The 19,724-nt window shown below is 47.5% G+C and overlaps 1 protein-coding gene across 11 annotated transcripts in view; it reads left to right on the top strand.

Moving 5' to 3' along the window:
• MICAL2 (microtubule associated monooxygenase, calponin and LIM domain containing 2) overlaps positions 1-19,724 on the top strand; it is a 252,739-nt gene that overhangs the window by 79,347 nt on the left and 153,668 nt on the right. For all 11 annotated transcript variants that reach the window (XM_074401099.1, XM_039470504.2, XM_039470509.2 and 8 more), the window contains 2 exons: positions 15,750-15,957; positions 19,553-19,669. In XM_074401099.1, the coding sequence (XP_074257200.1) occupies positions 15,750-15,957; positions 19,553-19,669 (325 nt within the window). The remainder of the gene's footprint in view (positions 1-15,749; positions 15,958-19,552; positions 19,670-19,724) is intronic.

Consider the following 19,724-nt stretch of genomic DNA (forward strand, 5'->3'; position numbering starts at 1 on the left):
GAAATAGATGTTCCTTCAGTGTTTTTTTTTTGTTTTGTTTTTGTTTTTTAATGAATACATAGATGAACAAATAAATGATAACTATCCTTTTCCTCTTGGTACATGCTTAAGATCAGGTATTACAGGGAGCTAGGGTAGTGGTTTCCAGATGCCCTATTTTCCTTTAATAGTTTTGCAGGGTTTCAACTATGCATACCCTAACCTACCTTTTCACACCACCCCACCACCTCCTCCACCTCCTCCACCACTTCCACCACCTTTCTGAGTCTGAGCTAGAGAATCATTTTGTTTTCTCTGAAGGGTTATAGTGATGATGCCTTAGACCTGGGTCCCGCAAATCCTGCCTTCCATATGTGGGCTTCCTCAGCCAGCCTGAGCCAGCCATGGCTCACAGTCTGCAAGCCCAGGCCTGCCTCCAGAGGGAAAGTGCCCTGGATGCCCAGGCATGCCTTCTTCTTGGTGGCCAAAGAATTCCCAGACAGCTCCCAGCAGGCTGTGAGGAAAGGCTTTCCAGAAACGTGCCCTTAAAGATGCTCTGATGGAGAAAACATAACATGTTCTTTGGCAGGTCGTAGGTATCTATCATACAGTAATCACAGGCAGTTGGGATGGTGTAGGATTGGAGCTTCCCAGTGTCTAGACACTGTGGTCTATTCACTGTTTCAAAAACATTTTAATTACAAACCACTTTACGATATAAGGTGACCCACTTGGTGTAGGGAGTTATCAAGAACTTCTGAGTAAGTTTGCTAACTTCTTTTGTGGCAGCTGCAAGTTGAGTCAAAACTACTTTCCACTGGTGAATATGGGTTGTCTGGCCTGGAAGGCATGTGTGAGATGCTGTAAGGGGCTCGCTGTTCTCTTATCATCTGCAAGGCTTCAAAGCTCCGCTGGTGGGAAAGGCTCTCACGTGCAAACACGCTGGGATTTGTCTCTTGAAGAATCAGGGTTCCATCTTGTGTGGGTTGGATACCAGATGTGTATTCAACCCCTGCAAGATAGATCAAGGTGCCTTTGACCAAATCGCTTTTCTCTTGGGAAACTTGAGGATTTTCTGTCACCTCTAACTGGCTTTGTGACATCTGAAGCTGTTTTCTGTATCTGAAGCTAGTTATTTCAGTGGTAAAAGGTAGTAAAACCCCCACCTATTTTCGGCTTTCGTTCCTTTTCTCCTCCAACCCCAAAATTTGTGCTTCAAAATAAGTTGTTTCACAGACAAAGTTGTGTGTATTAGGTGACAACATCTTCTCTCCATTTTTGTAAAGTATAAAGTCACATCACTGTCTGTCAGCATTTCTAATCAGCCACAGATAATCTGTGTTCGCACGAAATTAACAAAATCCCATGCAAAATTAAGCAATAGTGGTGATTAATAGCATGAGTCCAGAGTTGGACAGATTTGGGTTTGAAACTTAACTCTGCCTTCTACCAGATAAACACCTTTAGTAGCTGGACTTCAACTACAGTGTCCTTTCCTGAAATAAAGAGGTAAAATAGTTCCTATCTTATAAGTTAGTTTCTCCCTTATTTAATAAGATAATATATGTAAAGCCCCAAGACAGTATGTTCATAAATATTGGCTATCATATTTCAGTTCACCTCAGTGTGCATCTGATTTGGGGTAAAGGTATGATTTGATTTGATTTAATTGACTGATTGATTTGACAGATATTTACCAGTACCTGCTAAGGATCAGGGACTTCTCTAGCCTCTGAGGATACAGCTATGAATAAGAAACAAGGTCCCTGCTTTAGTGGAGCTTATGTTCTAGAGGGAGACACACACTGTGAACTATTTAACAAATAGAAAAGATGGCCAGGCATGATGGCTCACGCCTGTAATCCAAGCACTTTGGGAGGCCAAGGTGGGCAGATCATTTGAGGTCAGGAGTTCAAGACCAGCCTGGTCAACATGGTGAAACCCCATCTCTATTTAAAAAAAATAAAAAGAAAACATAGCTGGGTGTGATTGCGTGTGCCTGTAATCCAAGCTACTTAGTAGGCTGAGGCAGGAGAGTTGCTTGAACTTGGGAGGCGGAGGTTGCAGTGAGCCAAGATCACTCCAGCCTGGGCAACATAGCAAGACTCCATCTCAAAAAAAAAAAAAGAGAGAGAGAGAGATGTGGGCCAGATGAGCCTGCAATCCCAGCACTTTGGGAGACCCAGACAGGTGAGTTCAGGAGTTTGGTACCAGCCTGGGTAACATGGTGCAACCCCATCTACAGAGAAATACAAAAAAATTAGCTGGACATGGTGTTGTGCACCTCTAGTTCCAGCTACTCCAGAGGCTGAGATGGGAGGATTGCTTGAGCCTAGGAGGTCAAGGCTGCAGTGAGCCATGATTGTACCACTGCACTCCAGTTTAGGTAACAGAGTAAGACCCTGTCTCCAAAAAGAAAAAGAAAAAAAAGAGAGATGTTGGGTTGTGATAAGCACTATGCAGAAAATAAACAGGGAAATGTGAGAGTGTAATGGGTGGGGCTGAGAAGGTATCATCTCTCTCATCTCCAGGGAGTAGGATGTTTGAGCTCAGACCTGAATAGTGAGAAGGAGGTATGTTCAAAGATCTGAGGGAAGGGCATCTAGGGTAGGAAGACCGGCAAGGAGCTCCATTAGACTTTCAGAGGTACAAAAAATGGCCTCTGGGTTCCCCGAAATAACTTCTTAGAACACCCCTCACATCCAAGGGCAAGGGGTTATGGGGAGGGATGCATTGGACAGCGTGATCTAAACCTGCGTTTGGTGAAAAGATGGAAATATTTACTATGAGGGAAAATGCGCTGGCCCCTGATCTAAGGTCCCTTTCAGCTTGGACAGTGCATACACGTGCAAACGCAGGTAAGAAGGGCAGCTTGCCAGTGCAGGAAAAGTCAGCCTAGCAGCCTTCTGGGCACCCAGGCTCCAGGCGGGGCTTACTCACCAGCCTAGAGATACCCCAACAAAGGCAGTGTGTCTGTCAAGGAATGCAAACCGCCTCCAGCCTTGAACTGCTGGGATCACAGTGTCCATGTCCCCCAAATGGGAGGCACTGGACTCTGAGCTCTTAGAGGTCAAAGTCTGATTTAACTTAAAGGATTTCTCCTCAGAACCCAAGCGTGGTGACTCGTGCCTGTAATCCCAACACTTTGGGCAGCTGGGGCTGGCAGATGGATCACTTGAGGTCAGGGGTTCCAGACTAACCTGGCCAACGTGGTGAAACCCCGTCTCTACTAAAAATACAAAAATCAGCCAGTCATACTGGTAGGCACCTGTAATCCCAGCTACTTGGGAGGCTGAGGCAGGAGAATCGCTTGAACCTGGAAGGCAGAGGTTGCGGTGAGCTGAGATCACGTCGCTGCATTCCAGCCTGGGTGATGGAATGTGACTCATCTCAAAAAATAAAATAAAGGATTTCTCCTGAGAAAGGAGGGAGAAGAGGAGCTGTGGGTCATTGCTATCATTTACTGAGTGCTCACCATATGCCATATGAGGCTGTTTTTTTTTTGAGACGGAGTTTCGCTCTTGTTACCCAGGCTGGAGTGCAATGGTGCGATCTTGGCTCACCGCAACCTCTGCCTCCTGTGTTCAGGCAATTCTCCTGCCTCAGCCTCCTGAGTAGCTGGGATTACAGGAATGCGCCACCATGCCCAGCTAATTTTTTTTTGTATTTTTAGTAGAGACGGGGTTTCACCATGTTGACCAGGATGGTCTCGATCTCTTGACCTCGTGATCCACCCGCCTCGGCCTCCCAAAGTGCTAGGATTACAGGCGTGAGCCACCGCGCCTGGTGAGGCTGTTTTATGGGCAATTCTGCAGTGTATTGACTCCATCCCCATAACCCTGCCTGGTAGGAACTGCTTTATTCCTCTTTCGTGGTTGAGAGAACTGACATCAGGTGTAATAAGCTGCTGTGTTCAAAGCTACACAGCCAGCAAACGGACTGCCTGCTTCGGACCTCAGGTCCTTCATTACACAGCCATGCCCGCTATTTTCCCAGTGATGTTCAGTCAAGGGCTGGTGAGTCTTTTCTTATTTGCAGGCCTGAATTAAGTCATGATTAGACCCCTAAGCTGTGTTCATTCAGCACCTGTCTGTAGGTGAGAGACTTTAGAAAAGGAGAAAATGAAGGAGGTCAGTGTATTCTTACCTGCTGCCTCGTTCTTGGGGGACGCTCTAAGGCTCTTCACAAGGTGGTTAACTGTGGGCATAGCAGCTGGTCCAGATATGGCTGTAGAATAGCATGGTAGCCTTGCACTGCTTGGCTCCAGTTCTGGGCTGCAGGAACAGCTGCTGAGCTCAGGTAAGCAATCTCTCCCTTGCTGACCTTAGAGCAATAGGCATTGGTGAAATTGAAGGAATGCCTGGCCTTTTCTCATGCAGATCCATTTCCGGGCCTCCTCATGGCCTTTCTATAGAGGCCAGTCTGAGACTAAGCTGTTGTCCATGAATAAGGTCAGCCTGTCTGTGGCCATGAGTGGTCATGGGATGAGGTGGTGCCAGTAAAGAATTCAAATGCCTGTGAGGGAGAGAAAAGGGGCCAGAAAGACAGTGGGCCCTAACACTTCAAAGAAAGGTGGCAGAGGAGGGGACAACATAGGACTCATGGGGCAGTGACTCCCAGCTCTGCCCTTTATCAGCTGTGTGAAGTCAGGCAGGTGTAATGTGATGGATGTGAGTTTCTGCTTTGGAGCTTGACCACCTGGATTCAGATGCCAGTTCCTCCACGTACTGTGTGAGGTGACCTTGAGCATGCTGCTTAAGCCTTTCATGCTTTGGTTTCCTCATCTGGGCTTGTTGTGAGATTTGAATGAATGGAATGTCATTTTGCCTCTGGATCTCAGTTCCTCAACTGTAAAATGGGAGCAGCAATGCTGTTTTCTTAGGGGTTCCTGCAAGGGCTAAATGAGTGAATATACTTCAAGCAGGTCTGGCAATTATATGGAAGACACTTAATAGATACCTTTGAACGTCAAGTGGCCCCCAGCCATGGCATCTGCTAGTGGAAATGTTTGTCATTGGGTAGACTGACAGCAGTGCTTGCAGCCCTGGCTGGAGTTCTCCAGGCTAGGAAAGTATGGGTGGTGGGTGCCATTGCCCTCTCCCCGATTATCTGTTAAAAGCGTGATCTCCGAACCAGATACCTGGATTTGAATCCTAGCTTCATCACGGAATAGCTAGAGCTGTAAAATGTGGATAATGGATATGCATTGCTGTGAATACAGCCTTACAACGGGCCTGGCATGCAGTAAAGAGTGTTAGCTATTATTATTGCAATGTGGGGACCCCTACATGCCTGAACTGGTAGGCTTTAAAAGTTACTAAGCAACTAAAAAGAGAAAATGGCAGAAATGAACTGCTCTACTTCTGGATGTTATATTGTTCATATATTTCAGCTCTGCCTTTTTCCACACATGTAGATTATAACTGGCCCTACATTTTTTAGCCTTGAATGTATCTTGACTCAGCCCATCTCAGAAGCTTCCCCTCTTCCTCCTGAGGAAATGTGAGATTTCTCTGACACCCCTTTTTGGGTCTTGGAAGACCCTGTGTCTTCTGTTCTCCTGAAGAAGACAGCTGGTCAGACCCAGGCCTTGCCTCTTGACTAGGAGCTCCGTGCTATTAACAGAACGCACCAGGGAACCAGCACCAGAGCCCAAGGGACAAGAACTCACAGGATCATTTGGAAGAATGACCACTCACAGGGAGAAAACCGAGACTGCAAGAAACAAAATATATTGTAATTTTTCACATCAAATGATATGTTTAAGATATGCGCACCTTTCTGCAATTATACAGGCAGCAGGGAAAAAAAAAAGTATGTGCATTTCATTTTATGTATATTTGACCTTAAACTTGGGCCAGACATGGTGGCTCACATCTGTAATCCCAGCAGTACTTTGGGAGGCCGAGGCAGGAAAATTTCTTGAGGGCCCATGAACCGGGGCAACCTAGGGGACCCTGTCTCTACAATCTTTTTTTATTAGCCAGGTATGGTGGTATATCTATAGTCCCAGCTACTAGGGAGGCTGAGAAGGGAGGATTACTTGAGCCCAGGAGTTCGAGGCTGCAGTGAGCCATGGTTGTGGCACTGTACTCCAGCCTGGGCTACAGAGCAAGACCCTGTCTCTAAAAACCAAACCAAACCAAAACAAAACCTTGAACAAATATTGAACTCTAGCCAATGAGATACATCCTGAAATATTTGGGAGGAAATGTATTGATTCTGCAGTTTAGTTGAAATGTACCACAAATTATAGATTGATGAGTGAGTAGAAGGATAAATGGGTGTGAACAGATATGTGCTAAAGCAAGGAGAATAAAATCTAATCATAGAATCTAGGTGGTGAGTATTTGGGTGTCTTGAAACTTCTCTATATATTTGAAAAATGTGATAAAATGTTGCCAAAAACATTGTAAAGTTACTAGATAAAAACAACAAAAAAGTTCACAAAGGAAAATGTAAAAGATGCTGGAAATATTTACAAATGTTTAAAACGCTGTTTGGAAAACTAGAGTTTGCTATGAAGAAAAATAAAGCTAGGCCCATGTATTTTCTGCAATAGATTTTTTTTTTTTTGTATTCGAAAATAGCAATATATATATATTTAGAGGAAGAGTGTTCTAGACAGAAAAAAAAAGCCAGTGAAAAGCCCATGTGTGGTCTCAGTGAGGCCAGTGCAGCTGGAGTGTGAGAGGAGGGGGTGGTGGGAGCCAAGGACAGAAGGGAAACTGGAGGTTGAGATCTTATAGGGCCTTAAGGCTTGGCCACATTTTCCGATTTTGACTTCCGAGTGCCACAGGCAAATATTAAAGGATGGTGCTAGGAGTGATGTAATCTGACTTGAGGAGGTCTGGTCTGGTTGCTGTGTGGGGACAGACTGCAAAGTGACAAGGGTGGACACTGGGAGAGCAGATAGGAGCCCTGATATCAGGTCAAAGGAGAGGTGGCCATGACTTGGGTAAGATGGCAGCATGCGAGCAGGTGAAACTGGTTGGATTCTATGTCTGTTCTGAAGGTAGTCAACAAGATCTATTGGATTGGTTGTGAGGTAAGAGAAGAGGAACCAAGACTGATTCCAAATTTTCAGTCTAAGCAGGTAGAAAAGTAGGTAGCACTTACCAAGACCATGCGATGGGGGAGAAGCAGGTTTTTGAAGGGAGGGAACAAGAGTTCAGTTGGCTGCAACTGATATGTGAGCGGGAACCTGGAGTCTGGGGGAAATTCAGGCTTAGGGATAATTTTGATCACCATCAGCATGTAGATGGTAATTAAAGTCATGGAAGTAGATAGTGTTGAGGTTAATAAGGGAAGGGTATAAAGGCTGAGCCCCAGGCACTCCCAGGTATAGAGGATAGGAAGATGGGGAAGAGCAGCAAAGGTGCCTGAGCAGCTGCAAGGCCGGGGAGAGTCCAGAAAGTGGGAGAACCTGCTTCAAAGGCTTCCCTGACTGCTTCTCTACCCCGGATTTCTTTTCTCTCTTCTTACCATCTTTGTTATTGCTCTGGAGCCAATTGTCCTAAAGCAGCACCGCCATCCTATTCCAAGCTCATAAAAGCCACAGTGGGAATGTAAGTCCAAACTCTCTGGTCTGCCATCCAAGACCCTCCATGATCTCTTTCTCTACTGCCTGGTTTCGCCTTCTCTGCCAGCCCCAGCCCCTGACCCTCACCTCACTGCCCACTCCCCTGCAAACCACCCCCCTCTTTCCCAGCATGCCATTTGTTGTCTCTTTCCAAATCTTCAGCCTCGATTCTCCACACTTGGTCTATCTCCTGGAGGGATCCTGAAGTCACTAATCTGTTTCTTCTCTAAATTCCTACAGTAGTCAGAGGTAATACCAAACATTGCATCTGTTTTTCTTCTTCTTTTATTTTGAGACGGAGTTTCACTCTTTTTGCCCAGGCTGGAGAGTGGTGGTGCCATCTCAGCTCACAGCAACCTCTACCTCCCAGGTTCAAGTGATTCACCTGCCTCAGCCTCCCAAGTAGCTAGGATTACAGGCATGTACCGCGACACAGGCTAATTTTGTATTTTTAGTAGAGTTGGGGTTTCTTCATGTTGGCAAGACTGGTCTCAAACTCCCAGCCTCAGCTGATCTGCCTGCCTCCGCCTCCCAAAGTGCTGGGATTACAGGTGTGAGCCACTGCGCCGGGCTCTGTTTTTCTTCTTCTCTAGTTCCCAACCAGACAGTGTCCTGAGGTTTGGGAACATGAGCCTGTAATCCCAAGAGCCATCTCACCAGTCCTTTACCTATCTTAGATGGGAAGGAGAATATGAATGCTGTGCCACATAACACTCCACAGAAACCTGGAAGGATTAATGTAGGATTGGGATTTTGAGTATGGGATCAGAGGTTAGGTTCTTCCTCTGGTTCTGTTGCCACAGCCAAGTCATTTAACCTTCCTAAGCTCCATTTCCCTATCCTCCAAATGGCTATGAACATGCCTAATTCAGGGCGATTGTAAGAATGACGTGGAATGCATTTCTTATAATGCGCTTAGCACAGTTCATGTACGTTCTAAGCAGGCAGTAAGCAGTAGCTTTTTTATTATTGCTATTATAAATATTATGATTACCCTTGGTCTTCCCAGTAGAGATCCACAGGCATCAACAAAGATGGGAGTGCTTCGGCCTGTTCACTCTGCCCTTTAGCTCTCCCGTGAGGTGTTCGGCTGGTGTTGGCAGGGGCGCAGGGGTGGCCCTCACGCCCTGACTTCAGGGAACCTATGTGTTAAATAGGGAGATGCCACGAGACCGAGACCCAACCGGTACCCAGAGACGTAGAAGCCTTGAGGATTGTGCTTACAACTTCTAAACTAGGCAGTAGTGTGAGTGAACTTATGAGGCCAAAGGGCAGAATGTCTGCAAACAAAACTGTCCCTGAAAATCCAGACCCTGCAGCTGCTAGTTACTGTTGGACATGGAGGAGGAGAAACTAGCTCAGGATGGCAGGGAAGAGCAGAGTGAAACTAATTTCTCAGAGGAATTAGAGGGGTTTTTTTTTAGGAAATGCACAAAGTATAGGATACCTTTTTCCATTTTCCTTCTGTAAATCTCTGAGATTGATAAGTGGTGTATAATTGTTACTCAGGAATAACTGGATGTGTCCCAGATACAGAAGAGAGCCTGGAGATGTCAGGGCCATGTCAAGTCAGATGAGATGTACCTCCTCACCCAGAGCAGCACTTAAAGTTCCCCTGGGGAACCCCTACTGGCCAACCCCTTCTCAGAGATTCCTCCACAGCTAGAACGTCCGGTGGTTTTGAGCATGTACCCTGGGATCAGAGGTTAGGTTTTCACCCTGGTTCTGTTACCATGGCCATGTCATTTAACCTTCCCGAGCTCCAGTTTCCCACGTGCCAAATGAGGATGAATGTGTCTAATTCAGGGTTATTGTAAGAATGAAGCGAGGCCAGGCCCAGTGGCTCATGCCTATGATCCCAGCACTTTGGAAAGCTGAGGCAGGTGGATCATGACGTCAGGTGTTCGAGACCAGCGTGGCTAATATGGTGAAACCCCATCTTTACTAAAAATACAAAAATTAGCTTGGCATGGTGGCACATGCCTGTACAGTAGTCTCACATACTCCAGAGGCTGAGGCAGGAGAATCGCTTGAATCCAAGAGCAGAGGTTGCAGTGAACCGAGATTGAACCACTGCACTCCAGCCTGGGTGACAAAGGAAGACTTTGTCTCAAAAAGAAAAAAAAAAAAAGTGAAATGCATTTCTTAAAACATGCTTAGCACAGTTCTTGTACATTATGAGCAGGCAGTAAGTGTTAGCCCCATCTCTCACGAGTATCCCCGAGCACTGCCCTGCAGGGGTGAGGCTACGCAGGCAGGCCCCTACTGTAAGGCCCCACAACACACACATACTGGCAGGTGGGCGGCACCTCGGATTTGAAAACTCTCCGTCCTGCGATTCTGAATCAAGCTGCTCTTATTCATGGTAAACCAGTAACCAGGGGCTTCCTGCCTGGATTCAGATAAGTGGCTGGTTCTGAGATCCAGGGAGGCTGCAGAGCCACACCAGGAAGTATGGTGGCACGTCCCTGGCACCAGTGCAGTGCCCCCGGGGAGCTGGCCTGCAGGCCAGTGTGCCGGGAGGCTGTGGCTACCAGGGAGACAGCACTATGCATGACCTCCCCCACGCCCAGCTTGCTGCCAGGGCCACCAGCTCACCAGAGGAGGCTTGCACTGTCCAAGCCCAAGCTCCCACTGTGGTGGCATCTGCCAGTGTGACTTCTCAGGACTTGCACAGGCTCAAGCACTGTCCAGCCTATGATCTCCCCCGCTGCGGAAGCACATGAAGCTCAGGCTGGACATGGCTTGGTCATTCCATGCAGAGACCCTGTGAACCTAGCCTGAACCCCAGCTCCATTCAGGAGGCCACAGTGTGCTCAAGGCAGGGAAGCAGCCAAGTCCTCTCATTTCATCCTGACCTCACCGCTGAGGTCGGGCTTCACTGTCAGTGAAGCCGGTGAGAGCATAGACTGTGGACCAATACTACCTGGGTTCAAATCCAGATTTGACCACTTATCCATTATGTGACCTTAAAGACATTTCTTGCCCTCTTTACTCAAAGAGATGATAAGGGTGCCTGGAGCAAGTTACTTTTCAGTGCCTGAGTTACCTCACTTATAAAGTGGGGATGATAATAACACTTTTGTAGGGCAGTTGCAAGGATGAAATACACAAAGCAATTAGAGCAGTGCCTGGCAAGTAGCATGTGCCGGGCACAGTGCAGTTTCGCTCTCACAGCTGTCCTTTCTAGGTGAGGTGCAAGGTGGGGAAGCGGGCTAGAGAGCGCCACACCCTGCTCAAGTGCTGGCTTCTGCACTCCACCTCGCTGCAGTGTCTGGACACATGGCTCTCAAGGAACACAGGGACAGGTTCAGAAGTGGAAATGAAGCCTGCAGACTGCTACCTCCTGCCTTAGCCCTGGGTCCCCTCAGCATCTCCCTCTGGGGACTGAATCTCTTGTGCATTCCTGACACAGCCCCGACACACTGACCCACTTGTTGGCTGGCAAGAGGGGCGGCTAGAAGATGCACCATGTCAAGAAGCGGGTCGTATTTGCAGGGCCCACTGGGGAGAAGCAGGAGTCCCATGTGAGCTGGGGCCACCCCGTCCTTGTGTCCTGACTGTGGGTTGCTTGGTCCTCATCCCTCCATCCCTGCCTCTTGATAAAGAGCTGATTTTTCCATGGGGTGTTTGTCTCTCCCCTGTGCTAACGTGGAGGCCGAAACTCTGTCGTGCTTATCTATACAATGGATTTCCTGCTGGCATTGGCTCTGCCCTGCTCCCCACTGGGTAATAATTTATGTCACCTGAGCACACAGACATGGTGATATCCATGATGCTGGTGGCCTTGGCAGACCCCGGTTCCCCCAGTCTGGCTGGGAATCTGCAGACGTGAACCCCCACTGGTGTGAACTGAACATCCCAGTTGTGGATGGCAGGGCAGAACTGGGTGGGTGGAGAGGGTGTGGAGAGTTCATCCGTCAGCTGTCCGTTGAGACCTCCTGGGTGGCAGGCCTGGTGCTGGGCTCTGAGCACACAGAAATACAGAGGACGGGGGTGGCCTTAGAGAAGCCCCTGGACTGACTGTGGGTCACACACAGATGACTGTGACCTGCACAGCTGGTTCTGGGGAAGCAGAAAGGACAGAGCTCATGGGAACACGGGCAGGAGCATGCAATCTAACTGAGTTTTAACGAGAAGTTTTCCTTCCTTGGACGTAAGACCTGGCTGGGTCTGAGGAAAGAGCTCCTTTGGGTCGAGTTATCACAACCCTTTGCATCTGTGGTCTGTCTGGACCACATCCAGCATCCAGAGCATCTACAGTGGGCATGCCAGGGAAGTCCTCCTCTCTCCCACTCCTCTGCCCGGGCATGTGGCTGCCATGGTATTTGGCCTTTTGTCAGAACACCGAGTTCCCATGTTAATCACAACAAGCGCATCCAGAGAAGACCTGGCCTGGCCCTGCCAACAAGCCATCCGTCTGGCCTTGATAACATCTGTACCGAATTTTCTCTCTTTATATAATTAGGCCCGTTGGTATTTGCTTTGACTTTAGGTTACGGTATGACTGGCATCTCTGAAATTTCAGGCCCGAAATATGTACTGGGGCCCAGGATGGTGGGAAAACTGAGCTTTCGCCAATGGGATTTTAGGTTTAGCCAAGAGCATCAGAAGCTGTACACTGGCTACTGTTTGCCTGCAAAATGCACGGCCGCCCCCTGACTGGTGGGAAGGGGATCTCCTGCCTTGTCCGGGAAGCAGTGCTGGGTCAGGCCCGGTGGACAGAAGGATGCAGGGTGCTCCCCTCCTTCTTTCCTGCCCCTGTTCACCCCACATCCTCCCACCCCTGCTTCATCCCTGGCCCCGAAGGGACAGAACTCAGCAAACAGGAAAAGATGTACTAACAGCAAAGAAATGCAGGAATCCAGACTTAACCCCAAAGCAAACCTCACCCGTATTGGGGCTTGGAGTCGTGCTTTGAAATGACGGTCATTGTCTGGCTATGTCCACGAGGAGCTGTTTGGGGAGTGAGATAAAGAGTAGTGCTGAGCTTGGGAAGCGGGGCTTGGTTCTTTCCCGGTGGCTCTACCCAGAGAGGATGCATATGGGCTTGCACGCCCACTCACTCCCTGATGTCTCTGGAGCTGGATCTCAGTAGTGACCTCATTTCCCTTAATTAGGTGTCTACAAACTCTCTGGAAGGTTCCAACCAGCGGGCCACACTGATTGTGGTGTGGAAGCTCCTGATATGCTTGTTTGCACTTCCCTTTTGGGACCCTGCAGGCCCAGCTGAATGATAACTGGATGATGGAACGTTTGCTAGAGGAAGGGGAATGTGCTTTTTTAAGATAAGGTTTGATCTCAAGCAGAAGGACAGTTTCCAGATGCCTCCGCAGTGTTAAGGAGTGAGGAGTGGGTGCAGATCCCCTTGCCTGTTGCCTTGCTGGGGATGGGCAGATCTCCAGGCAAACTCCTGCCTTAGGAAAGAGTTTCTTCTGATTCTTTCAGGCAGATTGTTGCCATCTTCCTCTGGTTTTAGGCAGTACTGATGCCTCATAAGATTTTCTTTGAATGAAAGGGCTTTTGCCCAATACAGCTATCCTAGGTCACCGTGTGTCTTCCCTGGGGAAGGATCCTTGTCTTTTTCAGCATGTGGTGTCCATTGAGGACTGAGCATGAGACTCATGCAGAATCCTCTTTTGTCACCTCTGCCCACATGGCCCAAATGCCAACAAGACCAAGGCCATCAAAGATGCCTTTGGCACTTAAGACTTTCACCATTTGGCTCTAGACTAACTCTCATCTCTTTTTCTCCCATTCCTTTCTCTTCTCCCAAAGTACCCTTCTCTCTATCCACCTTGAATTTCTTTCTCTTTCTCTTTGAAAGGGCAGTTCCCTCTGCTGAAATGTTCTTTTTTCTTTTTTATTCCTGGCAAACCAGAAGCAGTCCAGCACGGTAGGCTCTGGAATGAGACTCCCTGAGTTTGAATCCTGGTTCTGCCCCTTTCAATCTGTAAAAGCATGAGCCAATTAAGTAGCTGCTTTGTGCCTCAATTTCTCCATCTGTGAAAGGGGCATCGTAATAGTTCCTTAGATTTGTTGTAAAGATTAAGAGCTCAAACACAGAAAGCACTTGAAACCGTTTGACCCGTAGTAAGTATTCAACAAATGTAGGCTAAGGTAATAATTTGAAAGACTCGCCTCTGTGAAATCTTTTCCAACTTACGAGGCAGGATTAGCTTTTCCCTCTGGGCTCCAGATAAAACCAGCCACACAAGGTTCTAGGTGTTTTTTTTTGTTTTTTTTTTTGAGACGGAGTTTCGCTCTTGTTACCCAGGCTGGAGTGCAATGGCATGATCTCAGCTCACTGCAGCCTCCGCCTCCTGGGTTCAGGCAATTCTCCTGCCTCAGCCTCCCGAGTAGCTGGGATTACAGGCATGTGCCACCATGCCCAGCTAATTTTTTGTATTTTTAGTAGAGATGGGGTTTCACCATGTTGACCAGGATGGTCTCGATCTCTTGACCTCGTGATCCACCCGCCTTGGCCTCCCAAAGTGCTGGGATTACAGGAGTGAGCCACCGCGCCCGGCATTTCTTTCTTTTTTCTTTTTCTTTCTTTTTTTTTTTAATATATAAGTTATGTATTTTACTCGTAGCCTGAGAGTTTCTAGGAGATAGGGCCTAGGTCTCAACAATGAGAATGACACCATTTACACTAGTATGTGCCAAGCTCTGTACCATATGTTTTTTTCCTCATGTACTTTTTTAATGATGACATAATTCACATTTACCCTCTTACAGTACACAATTCAGTGGTTTTAGCATATTTGCAAAGTTGTGCAACCATCACCACTATCTAATTCCAAAACAGCTTAAAAATATACCCTGTATCCATTAGCGGTCATTCCCCAATTCTCCCTCCACCATTTCCCAGCAGTCACTAATCCACTTCTGTCCCATGGATTTGCCTATTCTGGACATTTCATATAAACAGAATACAATATGTGTCCTTTTGTGTCTGGTTTCTTTTACGTAGCGCAGTGTTTTTAAGGTTTGTCCATATATTAGAATTCTTTCCTTTTTATGGCTGAATAATATTCCATTGTATGGATAGACCACATTTGGTTTCCTCATCAATGGTGGCCATTTGGGTTGTTCTTACTTTGGGGCTATTATGAATGATGCTTCCATGAACATTCATGTACAGGATTTTGTGTGAACATGTTTTCATTTCTCTTGGATATATATATATCTAGGAGTAGAATTGCTGGCTCTTATGGTTTAAACCTCTATGTTTAATTTTTGGAGGAATGACCAAACTGTTTTCATGTATCTGTATCAATTTATTTTCCCACCAGCAATGTCTGAGGGTTTCAGTTTTTCCATATCCTCACCCACACTTGCTGTTCTCTTTCTCATCGTGCCATTCTAGTGGGTGTGAAGTGATTTCTCACCGTGGCTTTAGTTTGCATTTCCCTGATGGCAAATGGGGTTGAGGATCTTTTCATGTACTTAGTGACCATTTGTATATGGGGTCACTAAGTACATGACCATTTCTTCTCTGAAGAAATATCTATTCAGATCCTTTGCCGAGTCTTTAACGGGGCTATTTGTATTTTTATTACTGAGTTGTGAACATCCTTTATCTATTTTGGATACAAGTTCCATATCAGATACATGATTCGTAACTATTTTCTCCCTTCCGTATGGTTGTCTTTTCACTTTCTTGATGGTGGCCTTGGAAGCACCAAGTTTTAATTTTAAAATCCAATGTGTCAATTTTTTCTTTAGTTGTTTGTACTTTTCCTGTTATATCTAAGACGCTATTACCTAATTCAGGACCGCAAAGATGTACCATATGCTTTTAAAGTGATCTTATTTGCAATAACTCTGTGAGGAGAGTAGTAGACCCACACAGAGAAGGCAGCTGAGTGGTCAAATGCTGCAGCTGGGACTGAAACCCAGTTCACTTTAACTCTGAACCTCACGTGCATCTTACTGTGCCTCCTCCCCAAGTCCCTTTCCCTCTGCACTCCTCACAGGGCCTGGCACAGTGGTTGGTGCATGGCAGGCACACGGGTAAGGTACATTGGGTGGATGAATGACAGGCCCTAACAGGTACATAGCTTGCACTTGCTGGTTGGTTCAGGTAGACTGGGATTTGCACCTCAGTTTCCGTGCTGACTGGGGGTTCGTGTCTGTGATGCTAGAGATTGCTCAGAGTCTCTTTCCTCTCTCACCTCTGCAGTGTCTCATCGTTGGAGGAGGACCCTGTGGCTTGCGTACTGCCATTGAACTTGCCTACCTGGGAGCCAAAGTGGTCGTGGTGGAGAAGAGGGACACCTTCTCCAGGAACAACGTGCTACACCTCTGGCCTTTCACCATCCACGATCTTCGGGGCCTGGGAGCCAAGAAGTTCTATGGGAAGTTCTGTGCTGGCTCCATCGACCATATCAGTGAGTGGGAGTCTATGGTGATATCCCAGGAAGGGAGGGGACTGACCCTGGGTGGGATATATCTCTTCATGTCTAGGAGTCCCCAGCTTGTCTGTCTTAGTCCCTGGGGGCACCATATATTGGACTAACAGACATCTAGTAAAAGGCCGGCTTTGTGCCTTGGGCCCTAGGCTATCCCCCAGCAGGCTGTAAGCTTGAGGTCAGGGACTGCAGCTTGCCTTAATCACCAGAATATCTCCAGGACAGGAAAGAGTGCTTGACTCATAGCAGATGCTTGATAAACGTCTGTTGGATGAATGAGTGAAATAGAGAAGCAGAGGCAGAAGTAAATAGCATAGTCTGCACCCTGAAGGAGTGCACTGAGATGTTGTTGGTAATAATGTGCTTTAATAGGGCTAGTCACACTTGCTAAAGGAGCTTGGAGGAAGGGGCCACACAAAAGCATTAACAGGCCAGATAGTCAAGACCCTCCATGCAAAGGAGTTTGGACATTGTGCTGGTGGTGCTGGGGAGCCATGGCAGATTTTAGAGCAGAGGAATGAAACAATTGGATCCTTGTTTCCTGGTGGGTTCCATACCAAAGCTTTAAAAATCTGACCTTTAAAAAGAAAGAGAACATCACGATGGGGCTTCAGCCAGAATGGGACGGAAAATAGACAACGTGGACTCCAGGTCCTGGGCATCGCTGAATGCTTATGTAGGGCGAGTTGAGTGCCGAGGCCCTTCTGCTCTGATGTTCCTCAAGTCTGGAGCTCTCAGGGCTGGGTCTCTGCAGACAGCCTTTGGGAAAGGCAACCTCCCTCCTTGCAGTTTTGCGGTGGTCCTTAGCTGTTTTATATGCAGCTGACCCCTGAACAACACAGGTTCGAACTGCAAGGGTCCACTTATACATGGGTTTTTTTCATTCAAACACCTGCAGCTTGTAAAACCCACCTCTATAGAAAGCTGGTGTTTTGTATACTTGAATTCCACAGGGGCAAACATAGGACTTAAGTAGACATGGATTTTGGTATACTCGGGGGTCCTGGAAGTAATCTCCAGCAGATACTTACGGACGATTGTATAGCAATAGTGACCCATGAAAGGGAGGTTAACACTATGAGGAAAGCTCAAGAGTCTGAACAGATTTGCGTCCAAAATATGTCTCTTCCATTTCTGTCTGACTCGGGGCAAAGCCTGTACCCCCTTCAAGCCTCAATTTTCTCTCCTGTAAAGCGTGATTAATCTCCGTCTCCTAGACCTGCTGAGAGGATTAAATGAGGTCAGGTCTGTGATGTACTTAGCACTCTGCCTAGCACATAGTAAGTGCTCAGGAAAAATGCTTTGCAGCCCACGCTGTACAGTGAGTGAGAAGCAGCCATGGTCCCCAGACTTCAGAATCCAGAGCTGCTTTCTCCCAGCCAATGTTTCTCAGTGGGGGTGCTGGAAGGAGGGCCCTGAGAGCCGTGTTCTTATGAGGACAAGAAGTGATGGGAAAAAGGAATGCGGCTTGGGCGGGAACAACTGGAGAGAATTATCAGTCACATAGGGTATAATTTATTCAGGCGCAGGAGAATTTACCAGCTGTGGCCCCGGAGTTTATTCCCACTTGGAGATGAGAAAATTCCAGGAGTCCAGTGGAAATTTGGATTTGCTTAGAGAGCTGCAATGTCAGCTTTCAAGATGTGCTCTCCTACCCGCAGAAGAATGCGTGTTGGTTACCAATTTAGAACCGCTATATTGAGCACCACTTCCTCATCAAGTTCTCTTGGGAGCCAGAGCTGGGTACCAGAAAGCCTTGTGGGGTCCTGGGCTTGTTGGACGGGCTTCCTGGTCAGAAGCCCTTCTCTGCCCTCATTGATGGGGCTTTCATTCAACCCCTGGTCCTTGGAAGTCCTTCAGCATCCGGTATTGCCAGTGGGACTCTTGAAATAACATGGAGACAGTCAGAATGATCGTTGTCAAGAGCAGCTCCAGTACTTGCAAGAAAGGAGAATTTATTAAGCACCTACTGTGTGCTGGAACCAGACTGAGTAGGAACCTCAGAACCATAAGGAGAGGCCAAGCCTCCTCTGGAAGGGTGGTTCATGGTAGGAGGTGGACTGGGCTCTCTATGCCCAGTTGATTGCGTTTGGTTGAGCCCAGCCACATCTCTAGCCCCAGCTGCATCATCATACTCAGCACTACTCAGCGGTTCTCTGTGTCTCTGTTAACACTTTCCTCCAGTTCCCATTGTGGCCATTCTAAACCTCCACCATCATGACCTCATTCCTAGCAGATAGCCTCCCTCCTGTGCTGGGGGAAGACGAAGCACTCCTGGTCTGGGCCCGCTTCCCTCTCCTGTGCCCCAGCACCCATTCCTTCCTCATGCCCCCTGCCAAATCACAGCTGGCATCTCCTTTCTGATTCCAGTCCCTCTGGCTTCCTCCCTCTCCCCCTGCGCTGTCACTGAGTCTTCCTGCTCCTCCCCTCATGCTGGACCTCCAGCCCTCTGTTGTTCCCCCACTACCTTCCCTTGCCATAAGGTATTTATTCGAGAAAGAAAGGCGTAGACTTGGTCTACATTTTCCATTCAAAACTCCTTCTGTCACAGTCTGCTGTCTTCCCCACCACTGTGCTAAAGAGATTTTCATGAAAGTCTTCAAAAGTTTCCTAACCCCAAGTTCACTGGCCTCTTGTCACCGTCACAGTCCTTCATCTCTCTGTGGGAGTCGATATTCTTGGTCCCTCCTCTCTTGGCTTCCAGGACCCCAACGAAGGCCCTGTTCTACCACTGCTACCCTCCCCCAACCACCATGTCTTACCCCATTCTGTTTACCTCTGTTCACCTCTGTTCCCTCCATTAGAAGATGTGTTCCATATCTCCTGTGCCTAGCATGGCACCTGGCATAGTATAGATGCTCAATAAATGTTAAATGAGTCTAGCCCACCACGTACAGAAAGGCCCACAGAAAGTTTGAAACTTCTCACTCTGCAGAAAATTATTTGGAGGCATATCTATTTGTGCTGAATGACAGAAAATAAAACAGGGAAATGAGATTCCACTCACACAGGGAGTTTTGAATAGTGGGTGGGAGATGCGGAACCGTGACGCTTTGTGGGGAGAATTTCCTAACCAGTCCTCACCACTGCATGTTTAAGAGCTGAGGTGTGGGCCTCATACAATGAGTCACTGATCACGGACTTCACTAACGCCCTTTACTCTCTCTTTGCCTATTCCTCTTTCCATCTTCATCTCATCGAACCCAGAGCCCAGCTGGGGAAGGAGGCTGGAAAGACAGAGCCTCCCTTGTTATGGCGTCATCTAGCGCTAGAACAGGGTCTAGAAAGAGGACAGACGTGGGTCTACATTCTAGTTTTGCTCCGTGTTGCCTGAGCAAGTCACTTAACCTTGTTAAGCCTCAATTTCTCATCTACGGAATGAGGATAATAATGGTTCCAAAGGACCACTGTAAGAGTAAGGTTAGAAAACAGAGTGCTTGGTGCATAATCCGACTCCATAGTGGTATGCTGCTGTGCTCCAAGGTCATCGAGCGGCAGTGACTATGTAGCATTCTGCATAGAGGTGGTGTTCAGGCATTGCTGTGACAGTTCCTCTCTCCTTCCTGCCCAACAGGTATTCGCCAGCTACAGCTCATTCTATTCAAGGTTGCCCTGCTGCTGGGAGTTGAAATCCATGTGAATGTGGAGTTTGTGAAGGTTCTAGAGCCTCCTGAAGATCAAGAAAATCAAAGTACAGTATAATTATCCTTTTCTGCCTAGAAAGCAGATACTACAAAATAGAAATC

Source organism: Saimiri boliviensis, chromosome 6, assembly GCF_048565385.1.
Source record: "Saimiri boliviensis isolate mSaiBol1 chromosome 6, mSaiBol1.pri, whole genome shotgun sequence".
Classification (NCBI taxonomy): Eukaryota; Metazoa; Chordata; class Mammalia; order Primates; family Cebidae; genus Saimiri; species Saimiri boliviensis.